Genomic DNA, 15,976 nt, shown 5'->3' on the forward strand with positions numbered 1-15,976 from the left:
AGTGACGTTTCCGGGTGCTGTACGTCATCCGCACAGGCATCAGGCTGCCACCCATTCTGGCAATATACAATTCCGAGAAGGAAGAAGCCCGATAAATACTGTTTTTACACCTCAAGTAAAGCTTGGGATAAGAAGCCATTTCTGATTAACAAGGTAGGTATTCTTTTTCGAGAAAGATCGGTACTTGATTTCATGGATATTTTTATTGAAGAATAGATGCATGTATGATGACTGTAAAGCACTGTATATGGAGGTCAGTGCAAATTTCATTCATATAGATAGATGTCATTCGTACGCTTATGTGAATGAATATGCAACTATATATTTTTCATCGTTATTATCGGTCTATTTAGTGACTTGTCAGTTCTATTATTAACGAAAGATGGTGCCTATATACAGTTTGGTGCGTATATAGTCCTTCCAGTCGTTCAGTTACTAAGGCTGAAGCTTGTTTTAGAAATAGTCATTTTAGTTTCATACATTTTTAAAATATGTGTATGCGTATGTGTATAAAAAACAGTGTATGCGTAATGACAAATATATATGATTACCATTATGTATCACGTGGTGTGTAGCTGATTCGTGGATGGTCTTTTGTTTAGAGGGAGAGTTAGAGATTTCAACTTTGTTATTGAATGGGGCTTTCGGTGTTAATGCTATCTATGCGAGTGTAACCGTGCAAAGGGGGATACCCCGTTTATTGTCTTTCTTTCTATCAGGGGATATTAAGAGGTCTGCAGCTATGTCCCAAAATTTGTGCTGCAGCATCTGCTTGGATCAGTTCAAGGTTCCAGTGACTATTCCATGTGGTCACACCTTCTGTCAGAGATGCATCACAGTTCACTGGGACAAGATGACTGAAGCCAGTATGGATATAAAGTGTCCAATATGCAATGAAAAGTTTGACCCCAGACCCACGCTGAAACGAAACGTGACCCTGTCTGATGTGACGGAGACGATACAGCAAGGTACAGAGAGCCAGGGTGCCACTGCAGCACCCAGGCAGAGCGCCGTGGCAGCCCAGGTCCAGCTACTCTGTGACCGACACAAGAAGGCCCTGGTCTACTACTGCAAAACAGACAGCATGTGTGTGTGCTGTGAATGCGCAATCAGAGAGTGCAAAACCCACGAGCAAGTCCTGATAGAGGAGGAGAAGCAGCGGCGGGAGGCAAGTGACATTTGCTTTGCCTTTGATTTGTCTAATTGACGTCACCTGAAGCCGTGATCTCATTTTGAAATGTCAAGGCGGAAAGTGTGCTGTAGTCCAGAACATGCGTCTATGCATTTTACAGGAAGGGCTGAAGAAGAAGAGCAGAGAGGTGGATAAAATCAAGGACGACACAGAGAAGAAGGTCCAGGAGCTCTCCGAGAATATTAACAAAACTAAGGTTAGAGAGGAGCTGTAGGCTCCTGACATTCATATCTTGTTGTGAGTTTGAGTTCTGTTGTTCGTGGCGAAACATTCCCTGGCATCGGAACAAAGTGACGTGTGACCAGGCAGACGTTTTTAATTGTGTATGTTGGATGTTTCAGAGCGACTTAACTGTCGGGTGCCTAGGTCTTCCTGGGTTGTTGTGTCAATCCTGCAGTCCATGCTTATCCATCCTGCACACTGCCACCTTCTCTGCTTGGATAAAAAAAGCTGGTCCAATGAAAATCTGTCAGATAGAGATAAGGCTAGACCACATTTTCAGGTAGAGAATGGGAGGAAGGCAAGTAAGAAATGTGGTGATACCTGTGAATATTTCTCTGAAAGGGAGTTTCTGCAGATATAGAAAAATCATGATTTTTTACTAGACTAATATCAATAATAATAAAAAAACATTTACTTTTCTATGTACTGTATGATATGCATCAATTGGTGTATTTGTAACACAAATGTATTACAATGTATTGTTGTAGCCTTTCTGTTTTATATTCAGTATTAATTAAAAAAATAATAGTAAGAATCGAAGCTGAATGACTAAAAGGTGCCAGAAACGTGTCATTCATTCAGTGTCTTCATGCTTCCCATTGATGCAACATCTTCATCTCTTTCCGCAGGTGTCCCTGAAGCAGACCTCCCATTGGGTAAATGCGAAGTTTGCTAGCCTGGTGAAAGTGCTGGCAGAGAAACAGGAGTCAGTGCTAAGCTTCATAGAGCAGGAGCAGCAGCTAGCCCTCAGTGAGGCGGAAACTAATCTCAGTGCACTAGAGGACAGAGTCCAGCAAATGGGAGAGATCCAGGGGCAGATAGCTACCCTGCAGGCCATGACTGATATCCAGCTCATTCAGGTACATTTATGTTTGAGTGCTAACCCAAGAATTCCACCGAGAGTGGCTGTACCGGCCACTGCGGCTGATCACATTCACTCTAGTCAGTGCTCATGATTCCACGAGAAGCTCTGTGGAGCAGTTCAGAAGCAGCTTCTGGGACACCTCTGACAGTAGTTCAACCATGCAAAGCAGGGTAACATGAAGTTGGAGCATAAATACTAATGCAGATATGAAATAAATACGATGAATGTATTTTTGTTTGGTTGAATGTACTTTTAACAATTGCAGCCACAATCTTTGACCCATGTCATTCATAACTAACTGTATTAACACTGTCTGTAGAGTACAGCACAACAAAGTAGAAAATAACAGCATAAAACATTTAAAATAACCAAAAAAAGTTACAATTTATCTACGTAGGTGACTTACCCACGGTAGAACAACAAAAATTAAAGGAAAAAAACAACTGAAAAGTTAGCAAGTGGGGCGGCATGGTGGTGCAGTGGTTAGCACTGTTGCCTCACACCTCTGGGACCCGGGTTCGAGTCTCCGCCTGGGTCACATGTGTGTGGAGTTTGCATGTTCTCCCCATGTCGTCGTGGGGTTTCCTCCGGGTACTCCGGTTTCCCCCCACAGTCCAAAAACATGCTGAGGCTAATTGGAGTCGCTAAATTGCCCATAGGTGTGCATGTGTGCGTGAATGGTGTGTGAGTGTGCCCTGCGATGGGCTGGCCCCCCATCCTGGGTTGTTCCCTGCCTCGTGCCCATTGCTTCCGGGATAGGCTCCGGACCCCCCGCGACCCAATAGGATAAGCGGTTTGGAAAATGGATGGATGGATGGAAGTTAGCAAGTCAACGATGCTGTGCTTCTGAAATGCATGTGGTGGGTGTCAAGGCCGTGCAGTGGATGGAGCAAAAACGCGTCACAGCCGTTCTCGGTGCAATTCTGGGGATAGTGTAACTGAGAAATGGAGAAACGTGGGAGTCAGAATGGACTCGCAGTCAATCACAATGTGTGTATGTGCATGTGTGTAACTTCCCTGCCGACTTCAAGAGACAAAACACAATTTTGATTAAGTATGTTAATGACCGATAATCTTTCCAGGAATCAAGATTAGTCGAGGTCCCTCAGATGAAAGACATTCCCTTGGACGTCCCTACAAACCTACAAGGCAGACTCTCCTTGATCACCGATGTCTTGTCTCAGATTTCCAAGTTGGTCTCAGAAGACCTGGAGAAAGCAGTAAATGCAGTTATCGGGCAAGACAAGCAAGGTATGTTGGTCGATTCTTAGGTCCAGATGAAACTGTTAACATGTCACCTTTGATCCCTTATCCACATATGTGCATTACCTCTGTTTAGGCTCACCTCAGGATAAACGTCCTGTGCTAGCTGTGGTCCCAAGTCCTGCTACACCTTGTTCTCCAGCAGTCAAAGAGGGACTCAGTGCATGTAGGTATCATTTTAAGACATCATCCTTGTTATTCTGGAACATAAACTTTGTTGTCTGCAGCAGACTTCAGAATTTTAACTATCAACTATAGTACTGCAGTATTACAGTGGACTTGCATTTTATTTCGGATGAACAACCTCCTTGCCCGAGAGGTTGGGATGCTCAAGTTGGTATTTACAGAACATATTCCCCTTCTCTCTCACAGTCCACTGCACCCTCACTTTTGACCCACGCACTGCCAACGCTAATCTGCAGCTGTCCCAGGAGAACCGGCGAGCAGAGCATCTCGTCTCGGGCCCCCGCCAGGTCCCCCCACACGAGGCACGGTTTGACACCACCTGGCAGGTGCTGTGCTTCCAAAGTTTCACCCATGGGCAGCACTACTGGGAGGTAGAGGTGTCCAAGCCTTGGGCCTATTTAGGGGTGACATACCAGGGGATCCCACGCAAAGAAAAGGGGAAACGCTGCATGGTGGGCATGAACGAGTTGTCATGGAGCCTGCAACTGGACGAGAGGCAGCTGAGCGCCTGGCACAATGGCAGGAGAGAGGCCGTGGCGGGGCATCCTCAGCACCACAGGATCGGGATGCTGTTGGACTATGAGGCAGGGACTCTGACCTACTATGGGGACGGCCAAGCCCGCCTGCATGCCTTTCACTGCGCCTTCTCCCAGGAGCTGTTCCCAGCCTGCTGGATTGGTGAGGGTGTGAGCATCACCCTCTGCACACCCTGACAAGAAGACAGCAACCAATGCAGTGGAATTGTTCTCCATTTACAACCAGGATGTTCCCTGTATCTGTCCCACCCGACCTGCTTCTTAGTGATGATGATGCTTTTTCCCCCCTGTTAAGTCCCCTTGCTGGCTTAGAACCTCATACTGCTGAAGTCATGTCATACTTTGAAGTTTCAGCATGGCCATCTTGCATGACATTTCTTCTGAGCCAGGAGGAAATGTGAAGCACAGTTTGAATATTTGATGTTGTACATGACCCTGTGGGCGACTTAATTTGCACAAGTTCATTCTTCAGCACAAGACGCGGGTAGTTCATGATTGTTAGCGTAATATGGGTAGGTTGGTAAAGCACATTACTGATGCTCAATAAGACACTAAAGACTTCACACAAATTTGGTTTAATAAAATTCAGTTCACAGTATTTAAGTCACACACAAAATCATGCGTCTTTTTCCGAGTTCCACTTAATGCATAAATTAGTGAGACAGCGTTTTTATAGTGTTTCGCTCCATACAGTTATGAAAGAGAAGAGATAGTAATGCATAGCCATTTCAAAAGTGCAAGACTTGGTATCTGCGCGGAACAGCCATCTGCTTAGTGCCAGCAAGAGAGAGCCTCTACAAGACTTGCAAACAAAGTGCTCAACTAAGAAGAGTTACAAAGTGCCTTCAAACAACTTGATTTACAACAAAAATTTACAACAAAAATTAATGACAGAATACTGACTAGGCAGATGTGAGCAATCTGACAGATTCAGTTGAAATGTGACAATCTATGGAGCTTTACACAGCCATGAACGGGGAAGCTCATGGTCTTAGGAGAATACTTCTATATACACACATTCTAAAATGCACATTCAGACACTTCCTATGCTTCCAACGCAGCTGAAATTAGTCAGGAGCCGATGCCACACTATGCGAGTTCCTCCAAGGATCCTGTCATTCCCTGGTCCCTTTTACTACGGGTTACTGTAGCTCTTGCTCCATCTACTGTATCCCCACTCACTAACAGAGCTAATACACATAAAGATGGCCAGTCAGTTTTTGGTTACATCTTCCAGCTTTGTGCATTTCAGCTGCATCAATCAGTAAAACCAGAAGACACTGCCACTGCATTTAATTCCACTTTCCAAGACATACTGGAAATAACTGATATCCAGAATGTTTTATTTTTCATCTAGGTAATAAAATGCCAAAATCCACTTCCTGAAATGTAATACTACTACTTTAGGTGACATACTTTTTTTTTTTTTTTTTAGCAAATAACAATACGCTCATACTGATCCTTGTGTGATGTACTCTTGGAGACAGGGAAAGAGAAGTTAAAGATTTGATACAGCTGTAGATGTTCCAAGGAGGGCACTGGAACAGTGTGGAGTACAGGCTGCATAGAGCATCTCACACCCAGGTAAGAAGAGAAGGCGACAGTGGGAGGATCCAAGCTGCAGCAGGTGGGACTCGTTACCCTCACCCCTACTGAGTCTTCTTGTCTTCAGGTGGCGAATAGGGTGGCGGCTTGTCCTGTGGGACACATTAAAACCAACATGGCTATGACGCGTGAAACTTACGCAGTCGGAGACTCAGCCTCCATCTTAAAACAGTCAGATTTGCCAACAGCACACAGAGGAGATAAAGCCTGCAGCATATAAACAAGGCAGTTTTCATCTTTTGGAACACGAAGATCATTAATCTCATCGTTTGCCAAGCTCTCTACTATGTACCAGTTACTGACCAGTACCACTACACATACAGTACTGTGCAAAAGTCTTAGGCAGTCAAAGAAAATGATACTAAAATGATTTTCACGTGTCTGTCAAAGTGTCAGCTTTATCATTTCAAAACCTCTCCTAAAGTCACCCCAGTATTAGCGGCCACCACCCATGTGTTTTTTGACTCGACGCATAGCACAGCACATGCGGCCAATCAAAATGTCACTTTTTCAAACTAATTTAATTAAGTGAGCTGGTGGACGGAATGTAACAAATACATGGAATGGCTGAGGTGCCCCGGAGGAGAGGTTTGGAAACCGAAGTGGAGTTCATCCAGCCATCCAACGAGACATCAGTGATGTTTTGGAGAACATAAATTCCTGTTAGTTTTTATCGCGTTACTGATAATTTGCAGATATAAAAGTGAATAATCATTAAAACACAGCCCAATAAGTGTCCTAGAGAGCCCAAATTCAGCCATTACTGATTAGCTTTTGATCTCTTACAGCAAAATGGGTAGACATCAGTAACCTTAAATATCTTAGGGAGTAAATATGAACTGTTACCCTTTCATGTAGTGTAAATGGCTTTGGATAGAAGCATCAGAAATATGAGTATATGTAAATATTAAATATTCCTAATTAAGAGATGAATCCAGTCCTCCAGGTAGCAGACAGATGATTCCTGCCTTCACTTTTTTATTCATGTGAAACTGAAAACGGAATGCAAAAGGAAATAATGAACTGGGACTGAGAGGTCACTGATGACATTGGTGACAGTGGCACACCGCAGACGGTACATACTAGTGAGAGATGGCACAGGATTTACTCACGTGTGGCAGGTAGACGTGGGGAGGAGGAGGAGGGGGGGCGCAGCTTGCACTGGCTGCTGCCTCTGCTGCCTTGGCTTCCGCTGAGAGAGAGAGAGAGACTGTGTATGTGCGTGCTACGGGACACACTGGCCTTAACCTGAGCTAGCTGAACCCACAACTGTATCTCATACCTGCTGGAGTGTTGGGAATGTCAGGATCAAAAGGGGCTGGGGCCTGTGGTCCAGAGTAAGGTGGCGGAGGCATGTAGGCTGCAGCACTGTTCAAAGTAGGAGGCCCAGGGTAGAATGGTCCTGCTAATGGCCAACACATGAAAACAGTCAATACAGACACAATGTGATGACATCGTTCCCTGAAAGCATGACTACAGACAAAGCGAAGAGCAGCCAGGTACCCTGAGGTGGAGGTCCTGGGTAAGAGTAGCCGGGAGGAGGTTCAGCTGGGTACATCCCATTAGCAGGAGGTGGCGGGTATGCAAATGCTCCATTGGCCATGTAAGAGCAACCAAATGCCCCAGTCACTGGCTGACCTCTAGAAGCTGGAGAGGACACAATGAGTGCTGCTTCATCACATTCACTATACGGTAGCAGTCAAAAGTCTGGACACACCGTATGTATGGGTAGTAAGCGGGATGATGAGCACGGTGGACAGTGCGAGTGCGTGTGGTTGGAGACAGTTCGGGGTTCAGTCACCAGGTGGCGTTTATTACACCCATACCGCTCCAACCACATACACTCGCACTGCCCACCATGCTCATCGCCCCGCTTACTCCCAATGCAAACGGTGGGTGGGCGCACACACACACACACACTCACACACACACACACTATGTACAACGATAAACATTAAACACTATACATGACATAACACACGGCACATTTACAATGACACAATCGACTACCAGGAACAATTTACAGAGCTGGCATCAGTCCAAGCTGCCGCGCTGCCCGCAGGAACCGCTGCGCTACACTATGCATTCTTCATTGCCTCAAGGCCTTTTACCATAAGCTGAATAACATAACGAAAATAGAAACATGCATTAAAAGCAGGTGTGTCTAGACTTCTGATTGGTATTGTATTACACACCCAGCTTTATTTCTGCCTCCTGGCCAGTAAGCAGACTGCAATATTTCCAACAAAAGGTACGCATTATTTTGTATCTTATATTCATGGTTTTATATCTAATGTTTTAAAGAATTTCTCCATGAGTGTACTGATAAAAACACAATGATTATATAAGGCATGAAATTAATTTGATCAGTCTGTTGCTTGCTTTAATTGGGGCATCTAAATCTTTGAAAACTGACAAAGGGCCAAGTGCGATTTATCGCCAAGCAGGCAAGCATTTTTCTGTGATCGCAGCAGAATGGCCCACCTTGTGCTGCGACCTGAAGCATGTACTGTCCAAACTCAATGGCCCCTCCAGCATTGAAAACCAGCTTGAAGGTTGCAGATCCCTCCCAGCCTCCTGAAAAAATGACCATCCTATAAATTACAAAACACCCAATGACTGACGGACAGCGGAACGGCCGGAACTCTGCAGCGACGTACCTCCGGGCTCCGCGCTCACTGTGCCTTTGACATAGTTGGCTCCAAGTACAGGCTGCTTCACCTCACAGTTCTTCATCAAATAGAAAGGCATCATAAAGGACTGAAGTGCATCCCGTCCCTTGGCCAGGAATATCATCTGCATTGACAATACGAGACACGATTACGTATCTGTTTAACTCATGACAGATACTGGGGTATATACCATTCTTTTGTTTCTGTGTTTTTTTTTTTTTTACTTGAAAGTTTCAGTTTATTATATATCGAGAACAGGGATTTGCAACACAACTTTTACCTATTTATAATGTTAGAAACTTTGTGAGATAGATTCTCTTGGGACTTAACCTGTAAACTCTTGTTCCTAAACTAGCACAGCATGCCACTCTCAGTTTCTCTTACAGCCTATATTTAAATCCTTTAATTCCTTGCCATACCAAGGATTGCACTTGTTATTTGTCTACTCTCCTACCCGGTATGGGGTCAGGTAGACGCTGCCCTTCTTGCTCTTCCTGAAGGCCTCGGGGAGGGCTTCTGTATCACTGAAGACAAGTTCCACGTTCTCATATGTCATCAAGACACTGCAGAAACACGAACAGTGGAAGGACAGTGAGAATAGTGCTGTTGTATGCTGAGATTTAAAAAGATGACGTATTTAAAACATTCTTTCAATACACACTTGAAGATTTCTAATAACTCTTTGTTTAAGTGCTTTTATTCAGGCAACCTTACAGTTATTTGAGGTCAAATCCAAATTTACAGCTAGATATTTAAAACCATTGAGAATGTCTTTAGAGGGGCAGACATACCAGAAGACAAGTTTAGGGAGCTGCCTAAGCTAGAATTTCCAAAAATTACATTTATGGATATAACATAATATGATCGTTTAAGTTATAGTAACATATATGTTTATTTGCAATTTTAGCGACAATTTTCTGTATAGAAAAAGTTGCCCCCTGTCGCGGCTATAATGGACTATTCCTATTTTGATATTTCACGCCTCAACTTTTTTCAAGGTGGAGTCTTGCTGTACCGGTTGTCCCACTGCAAAACTTGTGGAAAGACGTGGAGAACACAATTAAATGAACGTGTAATCAACACTAATCTTACCTCAGGGGCGGAGTAAGGCATAGAATATCCTAGGCTATAGCTATATGTTGATGAGCTATAGCCTAGGACCACGGCAAAAATGGGAACAACTTAAACTTGGCCGATCGATCCTGCTGATCGGCTTATTTTACCGACAATTCTTCCGATCTCACCCTGACAGGTAAGTTTTACCGCTGGCACCACGCTATTTGGGTAGCAGATTATTGATGTTCCATCGTTTTTAATTCCCTAATTTCTTATATTTCTTATATTTTCTTTCTTTTCTATTATTTTCTTATTATATTTCTTATATTTTTATTTCTTTTTCGACTCCAAAAAAAATTGTCCTCTTAGGGGGGGCCCTAGCCATGTCAGTCTAGGGCCCCAAGAAAACTTCCCTCTGCTCTCGTGTCTTCAAGTACTGCAAAGTGACATATTACAGTATACGAGTAAACCAACCTAACTACCTACAAGTGAAAAACCCAAGTTACGTAGATGCTGATTTAAAGACAGAGCATTGCGTAGTATTTGAAAACCAAATACAAAAAGATTCACCGCACAGAGAAAATGGACTACCCTAGTGCAGTAGATCTCACGTTAGACGAATTACATGTGATGTGAAACAAGCCAAGAATTTTGATAAACTGTATGTACTTTTAGAAACATCTACAGCAACAACACTGCAGAGGCCCACCTGTTTACGTATTTAACAGAGCATGATATGTGTAAACACAGTGCAACGTGTACAGCCAATAGTATAATATTTAGCTGAAAATAGAGCAGATAATATCTGGTTATCTAACCGGAAACGAGGAACTGGTTTTTAGCGTCTAAAAAATTGCACCAAATAAACGCACTTTCATAAATCAATTCCTTACATTATAAAGGCACAAAATTGTGTGATTCTATTAAAAGACGTAAACACATAAAGATATTTTATTCGCCAATTAACTATTTCAACATTGAGAAAATGTTTAAAAGAACAGGATCACAATTCATAAATTGTGGAGGAACGTATTGCATATTAATATTAGCCGTTTAGCTGTCGGGATGAGAGGATGTGGTTGAGACCCTGTTAAGAAGCCATTCGGTTAGCTGGCTACCTTTCGCTGTTGTTGATGATGACGCCGCCTGATTCCGAGCAGTTTTTGTTGAGAGCCATGTTAGTGAGGGTAACCGGCTGTTAGCGGCGGTCTGGCGAAAGCGTCACCGAGCGGCCCGGATCGCTCAGACGCTCAAGCTCCGGCGCTGCTCCGCTACCCAAGTAACGGGCCAGCAGAAGCACCTGCACTTCCGGCTCGCGTGACGCCTGCGCGTGAGTCTCCAGAATATTCTCACTAGCGGCCGGACATGCAAATTTCACTTTTCTTACAGTTTTACCGTTTTATTTATTTTAGGATTTTTTCGAATGTTGCTTTTCTGTTTTTATTTTTTTTGTTTATTAGAACCGGTATAAGCACAGTTATAACAAACAAACAAAAAAAAACAATGCATTCAATTCTGAATCTTATTATTTCATTTTATTTAAAGATGACAGGAATATACCAGAAGGAATGGCGGCTCATTTGATAGTATACTCTGTTCTCTCTGTGTCCAAAGAATAGGCATTTAAATTATTTCTCTGAACATATTTGTGCCTTATGATGGGACCGCCCGGATGCACCCCTGCCTTGTGCCTGGTGCTGCCAGGACGCGGCTCCGAGGCCCCCTACAGCCCTGTCCTAGACAAGCGCTTGGAAGGTGAATGGATGAAGAACTATATACCACAACCTTCTCAACTTAAATCATATGCCTGACGTGCTGTATGCGTTCTTAAAGTCACAAATGCTATGTACAAAGACATTATACACTTGAGTGCTTGAGGTAAACATCTTAATCGTTTTAATGCAGTAGTTATTATAGCCTCAAAAATATGAAAATTATAAATCTGTCCTAGAAACAAACAATGAATAAAATTGGCTGAATTATTTGTATTAATTTTATTTTGTTAATTTGCTTATGGTGGATATGCATTCATGATCAAAGAAGAACCTACAGGCCTGTTATCTGGGGCTGGGTGAGTGTGTTGCAGGAGCTCGTTTCATCTTTGCGCCGCTTCTCCTGGTCAGGGGTTGTGATGGCCGCATGCTAAGCAAGTCAGACACAATCTCTATTTCAGTGGCTGCAGATTTAAGATGATTCTGCGGGATTATCAGATGTTCCCAAGCAGACAGGAGCCATGTTTCAAAAACAGTGTCACTTAATCCTTTCCTTTGTGCAAACTCTATTTGCATGCTATTAAGTTTTCCTTTGTTTACGTTTGTCCTGTGTCCCTTTTATTTTTGCCGTGACAAGGTATTGCACAATGCACATTCTCCTTAATCTGGATGCCGCAAGGTTTTATGATGAACTAGAATTTAAGATTGTTATAAATTTTTTGGAGGGGTAGTGCCTCTGACAGCCAGCACATACAGGAGGAGGAAAAAAGGCACAGAGGACAGAAAAAGTCACAGAAGGAAATTGTATGAAGTCTGATTTAAATGGTGATCCAAAACAACATAAGATAAAGAGTGTTTGAGTGGGAATGGAACAGAAACAGAAAGAGAGCGAGAGCGAGAGCAAACGAAAGAGAGAGATGGTGTTAAAAGGCAGATGTAGAAACCGTCACAGTTACAACCTCCAACAGGAAATGGTGACTTCCGGCTGCTGTGCAAGTGGCCTGAAGTGAAGCTGTAGGTTTAATCATAGCCACTTAGACCATCACCCTGAATCAAGACTACTGCCCTGTACCATACAGAGTGCTGGTTGACTGGAAGAACAATGGTACCAGCCCAAGATGGGCTCACAACAGCATCTGGGGACACCCTGTCTCTGCCACAAGAACAGGCAAGTGTTTGTCTTTCTGTCCACTTCTGATATTTCTGTTGCCCTGAAGTTGCTGGAAAAAATAGGTGCGTTGGTGAACATTGAAAATTACACACTTCAGAAGCTCAGTTGGAGTTATAAGTCAGAGGAAGAGAGATTTTTACCTTCTCCATTTGTATGTATGCTTTTGACTTGGGTTTGAATCAACATGTTTACTACGTGATGCCGGAATGTAGTGGGTGTTGGTGACGTTTCCATTACCCATTTGGTTTTTCACATAAATTGGACTGGAATTTGATATACAGTATAGTTATTTATGTATCAAATTTATGCATCATCCCCCTGAAATGAAAATAGATTCCAGTTTAACTTCTTGCTTTTCGTGAGTCAATTTTAAGGACATCTGTATTTGGTCAGACTGCCTGGAAAGTCTGAGGGGGCAAAGCTGAGTGTCGCGTGGGCCGGCCAGGCCGGGTGCGCTTGAGTTTCAAAATCTCTACAGATTTTGCGTGCCTGTGTTCCTCAGTCCAATTCAGATATTTTCGTTATGGGAATTTTGCATTTGTTTTGACATGAAAGGCAAAATTGGTGTGTTAGTGTGTGTATGTAATGACACTTGGATGGTTAATGCACTAGTTTTTGGCATATTTATTTGTAATTTCTTATTTTGATGCGTCTTGCAGCCCTCACAGACTGCCTCAAAGTACAACAGGCATTCACAGCATCGGCTGAGACAGGTGGTGTCCGGAATCTTTTTTTGTTCTTCTCTTAAACTATTTCAAAACACTGCTTTTTTGCAGCAGACTAACTGCCAGTCTTTGCCTCTCGTTCTCCTGCCTGCTCACTAGGTCTCCCCTGGTCAAGTAAGGAAGCTGGGAGTAACCAGGAAGCTTAGGGAAAGGAGAGTGAGTGTCTTTCGTCACCAAGCAGGGCTATGCTTGCAAAAGCCCTTTCGTCAATGATAGATTGCTATCTTTGACGCTGTGGAGAGTTACTTCTGGATTGTGATATGCATGCTGATGTGGGTCTGTATGCTGCACAGGAATTTAAGGAGCAGGAGAATCCAGAGGAAGAACGGAGGAGACACAAAGAGCAGGAGGTAAACACAGACCATGTGACTTATGAGGTCTGATCGTAACATTATGATTGGACCTCCGTATCTGTGGGGGATTGGTTGCAGGCCCCCCTACAGATAGCAAAATCCGTGCGTGCTGAAGTTCCTTATATAAAATGGTGCCATATTTACACACAACCTACACACATCCTCCTATATACTTCGAATCATCTCAAGATTACTTATAATACCTGATATAACTTAAATACTATGGAAATGGTTATACTGTATTGTTAAGGGAACAATGACAAGAAATAAGCCTTTATATGTTCAGTACAGACCCAACTATCACACTTCATCTGGGAAATTATAATTAGAAACAGAGAATATAAATAGATCCTCTTTCTCGCACACACACACACACATGACACAATGTTAACTCTCACCGACATCCAAAACTACACTATCACTTCATTTATGTGGATTCATCATAATGGTTGGTATGAAGTAAATTCGAGTTTTGCTCGAAATAGAGTTTTTTTTTTCTTTTTAAGAATATTTCTGTGGTTGTTTGATTCTGTAGATGTGCATCCCACAGATACGGAAGGGCAGCTAATTCCAAACTGGAATATTAAACTATTAGGCCTTTCTGACGTACAGCCAGAAATTTCTGATTAGGAAAAAGGGTTTGATATTAGTGCACTACATGGACAAAAGCATGGGGACACACCTGTTAATCATTGAATTCAGGTGTTTCGTTCAGACCCATTGCCACAGGTGTATAAAATCAAGCACCTAGCCATTCAGTCAGGTTTACAAACATTTGTGTAAGAATGAGTTATTCTGAAGAGCTCAGTGAATTCAGGCATGGTACTGTCATATGATGACACCTTTGCAATAAGTCAGGTCATGAAATTTCTTCCCTTGATATTCCATGGTCAACTGTAAGTAGTATTATTGCAAATTGGAAGCATTTAGGAACAACATAAACTCAGCCAGAAAGTGGCAGATCTCGTGAAGTGCATAATAATCACCAACCCTCTGATGATTCACTAATTGCAGAGTTCCAAACTTCCTGTGGCAGAGCAGCTGCATGCAAGCCTTGCATCAAATTCAGTGCCAAGCGTTGGATGAGGTTGTGTAAAGCATGCCGCCACTGAAGTCTGGAGCAGTGGAAATATGTCCTGTGGAGTGACGAGTCATGCTTCTCTGTCTGGCAGTCTGATGGATGAGTCTGGGTTTGGCTGATGCCAATAGAACGTTACCTGCCTCACTGCATTGTTCCGACTGTAAAGTTCGGTGGAGAGGGGATAATGGTATGGGGTTGTTTTTCCGGGGTTGGGCTTGGCCACTTAGTTTCAGTGAAGGAAACTCATTATGCTTCAGCATACCAAGACATTTTGGACAGTTCTATACTTCCAACTTTGTGGACAGGGAAGGCCCTTTTCTGTTCCAGCATGACTGTCCCCCAGTGCACAAATCATGGTCCATAAAGACATGGTTGGGTGAGTTTGGTGTGGAAAAACTTGACTGGTTCACACAGAGCCCTGACCTCGACCCCAATGAACACCTTTGGGATGAACTTGAATGCAGACTGCAAGCCAGACCAACATCAGTGCTTGACCTTAAAAAACGCTCTTCTGGATGAACGGGCAAAAATTCTGACAGACACACTCCGAAATTTTCTGGAAAGCCTTCCCAGAAGAGTAGCAGCTGTTATAGCTGCAAAAAAAGGGAGAACTAACTCCATATTGATGCCATTAGATTTAGGATGTCATAAAAGTTTTTGAAGGTGTTAATGGCCCAATATTTTTGTCCATATGGTGTATGTACATGCTACGCATATATAAAGATGAAATATCATTAGATTTAATATGTTTTGCTGTATTTGGGTTGTGTGTATGTAATGATGGAATGTTCAAAATCCTGGAGTGAAAAAGAAAAGCACTGAATTACTAAACGTACTGGAATTTCATGTAACTGCAGTTTGTCTGGACTTGAAAAGTGACAGATCAGAATGCAGAACTGACCAACTAAAAACACATTCAGCAAGTGGCAGAAAATGTGTTGCCACCTGACTTCTTCTCTGCGTTCTCACTTCATTTTATTATCTCTCTCAGTTAAAACCTCTGTATAAAGAGCTGCTGTACACCATAGCTCACAGGCTGGGAAGAACATCTATGAAGGAGCAGTTTGACGATCTTCAGCTCCAGCACTATATAATGGAGGTGAGCATTTAAAGCAATGCAAAAGCCAAGTATGATTCCTTGCCACACAAGGTGGGAGCATTAAGTTGCAGGGGGGGGGGGTTACCTGGTTCGTTCACAATGATTTTCTCCACCTGCACCATGTTCTCAAAATATTCATATAGCATTTTTTTTTAACCAGAAATCAATGATTTTTCTTTAACTGTGAGAAATAATTGAGCTGCCTTTATTTATAGAGTCATACACATTGGGTTAATAC

The 15,976-nt window shown here is 43.0% G+C and overlaps 3 protein-coding genes across 7 annotated transcripts in view; 2 read left to right on the plus strand and 1 right to left on the minus strand.

The window, feature by feature from the left end:
- Positions 1-4,862, plus strand: trim65 (tripartite motif containing 65). The gene is made up of 7 exons (XM_049013295.1): positions 1-153; positions 720-1,172; positions 1,297-1,388; positions 2,044-2,274; positions 3,362-3,530; positions 3,619-3,708; positions 3,915-4,862. The coding sequence occupies exons 2-7, from the start codon at positions 743-745 to the stop codon at positions 4,439-4,441; spliced, it is 1,539 nt and encodes a 512-aa protein (XP_048869252.1). The 5' UTR covers positions 1-153; positions 720-742; the 3' UTR covers positions 4,442-4,862.
- On the minus strand, positions 4,824-10,921 carry wbp2 (WW domain binding protein 2). Of its 2 annotated transcripts, none has more exons than XM_049013324.1 (8): positions 10,716-10,921; positions 8,996-9,104; positions 8,530-8,665; positions 8,354-8,446; positions 7,373-7,516; positions 7,152-7,271; positions 6,982-7,061; positions 4,824-5,961 (listed from the first exon to the last, which is right to left on the minus strand). In XM_049013324.1, the coding sequence occupies exons 1-8, from the start codon at positions 10,772-10,774 to the stop codon at positions 5,914-5,916; spliced, it is 789 nt and encodes a 262-aa protein (XP_048869281.1). In that variant the 5' UTR covers positions 10,775-10,921; the 3' UTR covers positions 4,824-5,913. The 2 variants fall into 2 exon arrangements, with proteins under 2 accessions (XP_048869281.1, XP_048869280.1); XM_049013323.1 differs by having other exon boundaries at positions 7,152-7,274; positions 10,716-10,919.
- unc13d (unc-13 homolog D (C. elegans)) overlaps positions 9,569-15,976 on the plus strand; it is a 16,752-nt gene continuing 10,344 nt past the window's right edge. Inside the window, exons 1-6 of one of the 4 annotated variants that reach the window (XM_049013287.1) lie at positions 9,569-9,793; positions 12,389-12,477; positions 13,140-13,193; positions 13,305-13,361; positions 13,499-13,555; positions 15,631-15,738. In XM_049013287.1, coding sequence (XP_048869244.1) covers positions 12,412-12,477; positions 13,140-13,193; positions 13,305-13,361; positions 13,499-13,555; positions 15,631-15,738 — 342 coding nt within the window. In that variant the 5' untranslated portion in view covers positions 9,569-9,793; positions 12,389-12,411. Of the gene's footprint in view, positions 9,794-11,065; positions 11,353-12,388; positions 12,478-13,139; positions 13,194-13,304; positions 13,362-13,498; positions 13,556-15,630; positions 15,739-15,976 lie in introns of those variants that run through there. The other 3 variants (XM_049013288.1, XM_049013286.1, XM_049013285.1) reach the window with 3 other exon arrangements.

This window comes from Brienomyrus brachyistius, chromosome 5 (assembly GCF_023856365.1).
Source record: "Brienomyrus brachyistius isolate T26 chromosome 5, BBRACH_0.4, whole genome shotgun sequence".
NCBI lineage: Eukaryota > Metazoa > Chordata > Actinopteri > Osteoglossiformes > Mormyridae > Brienomyrus > Brienomyrus brachyistius.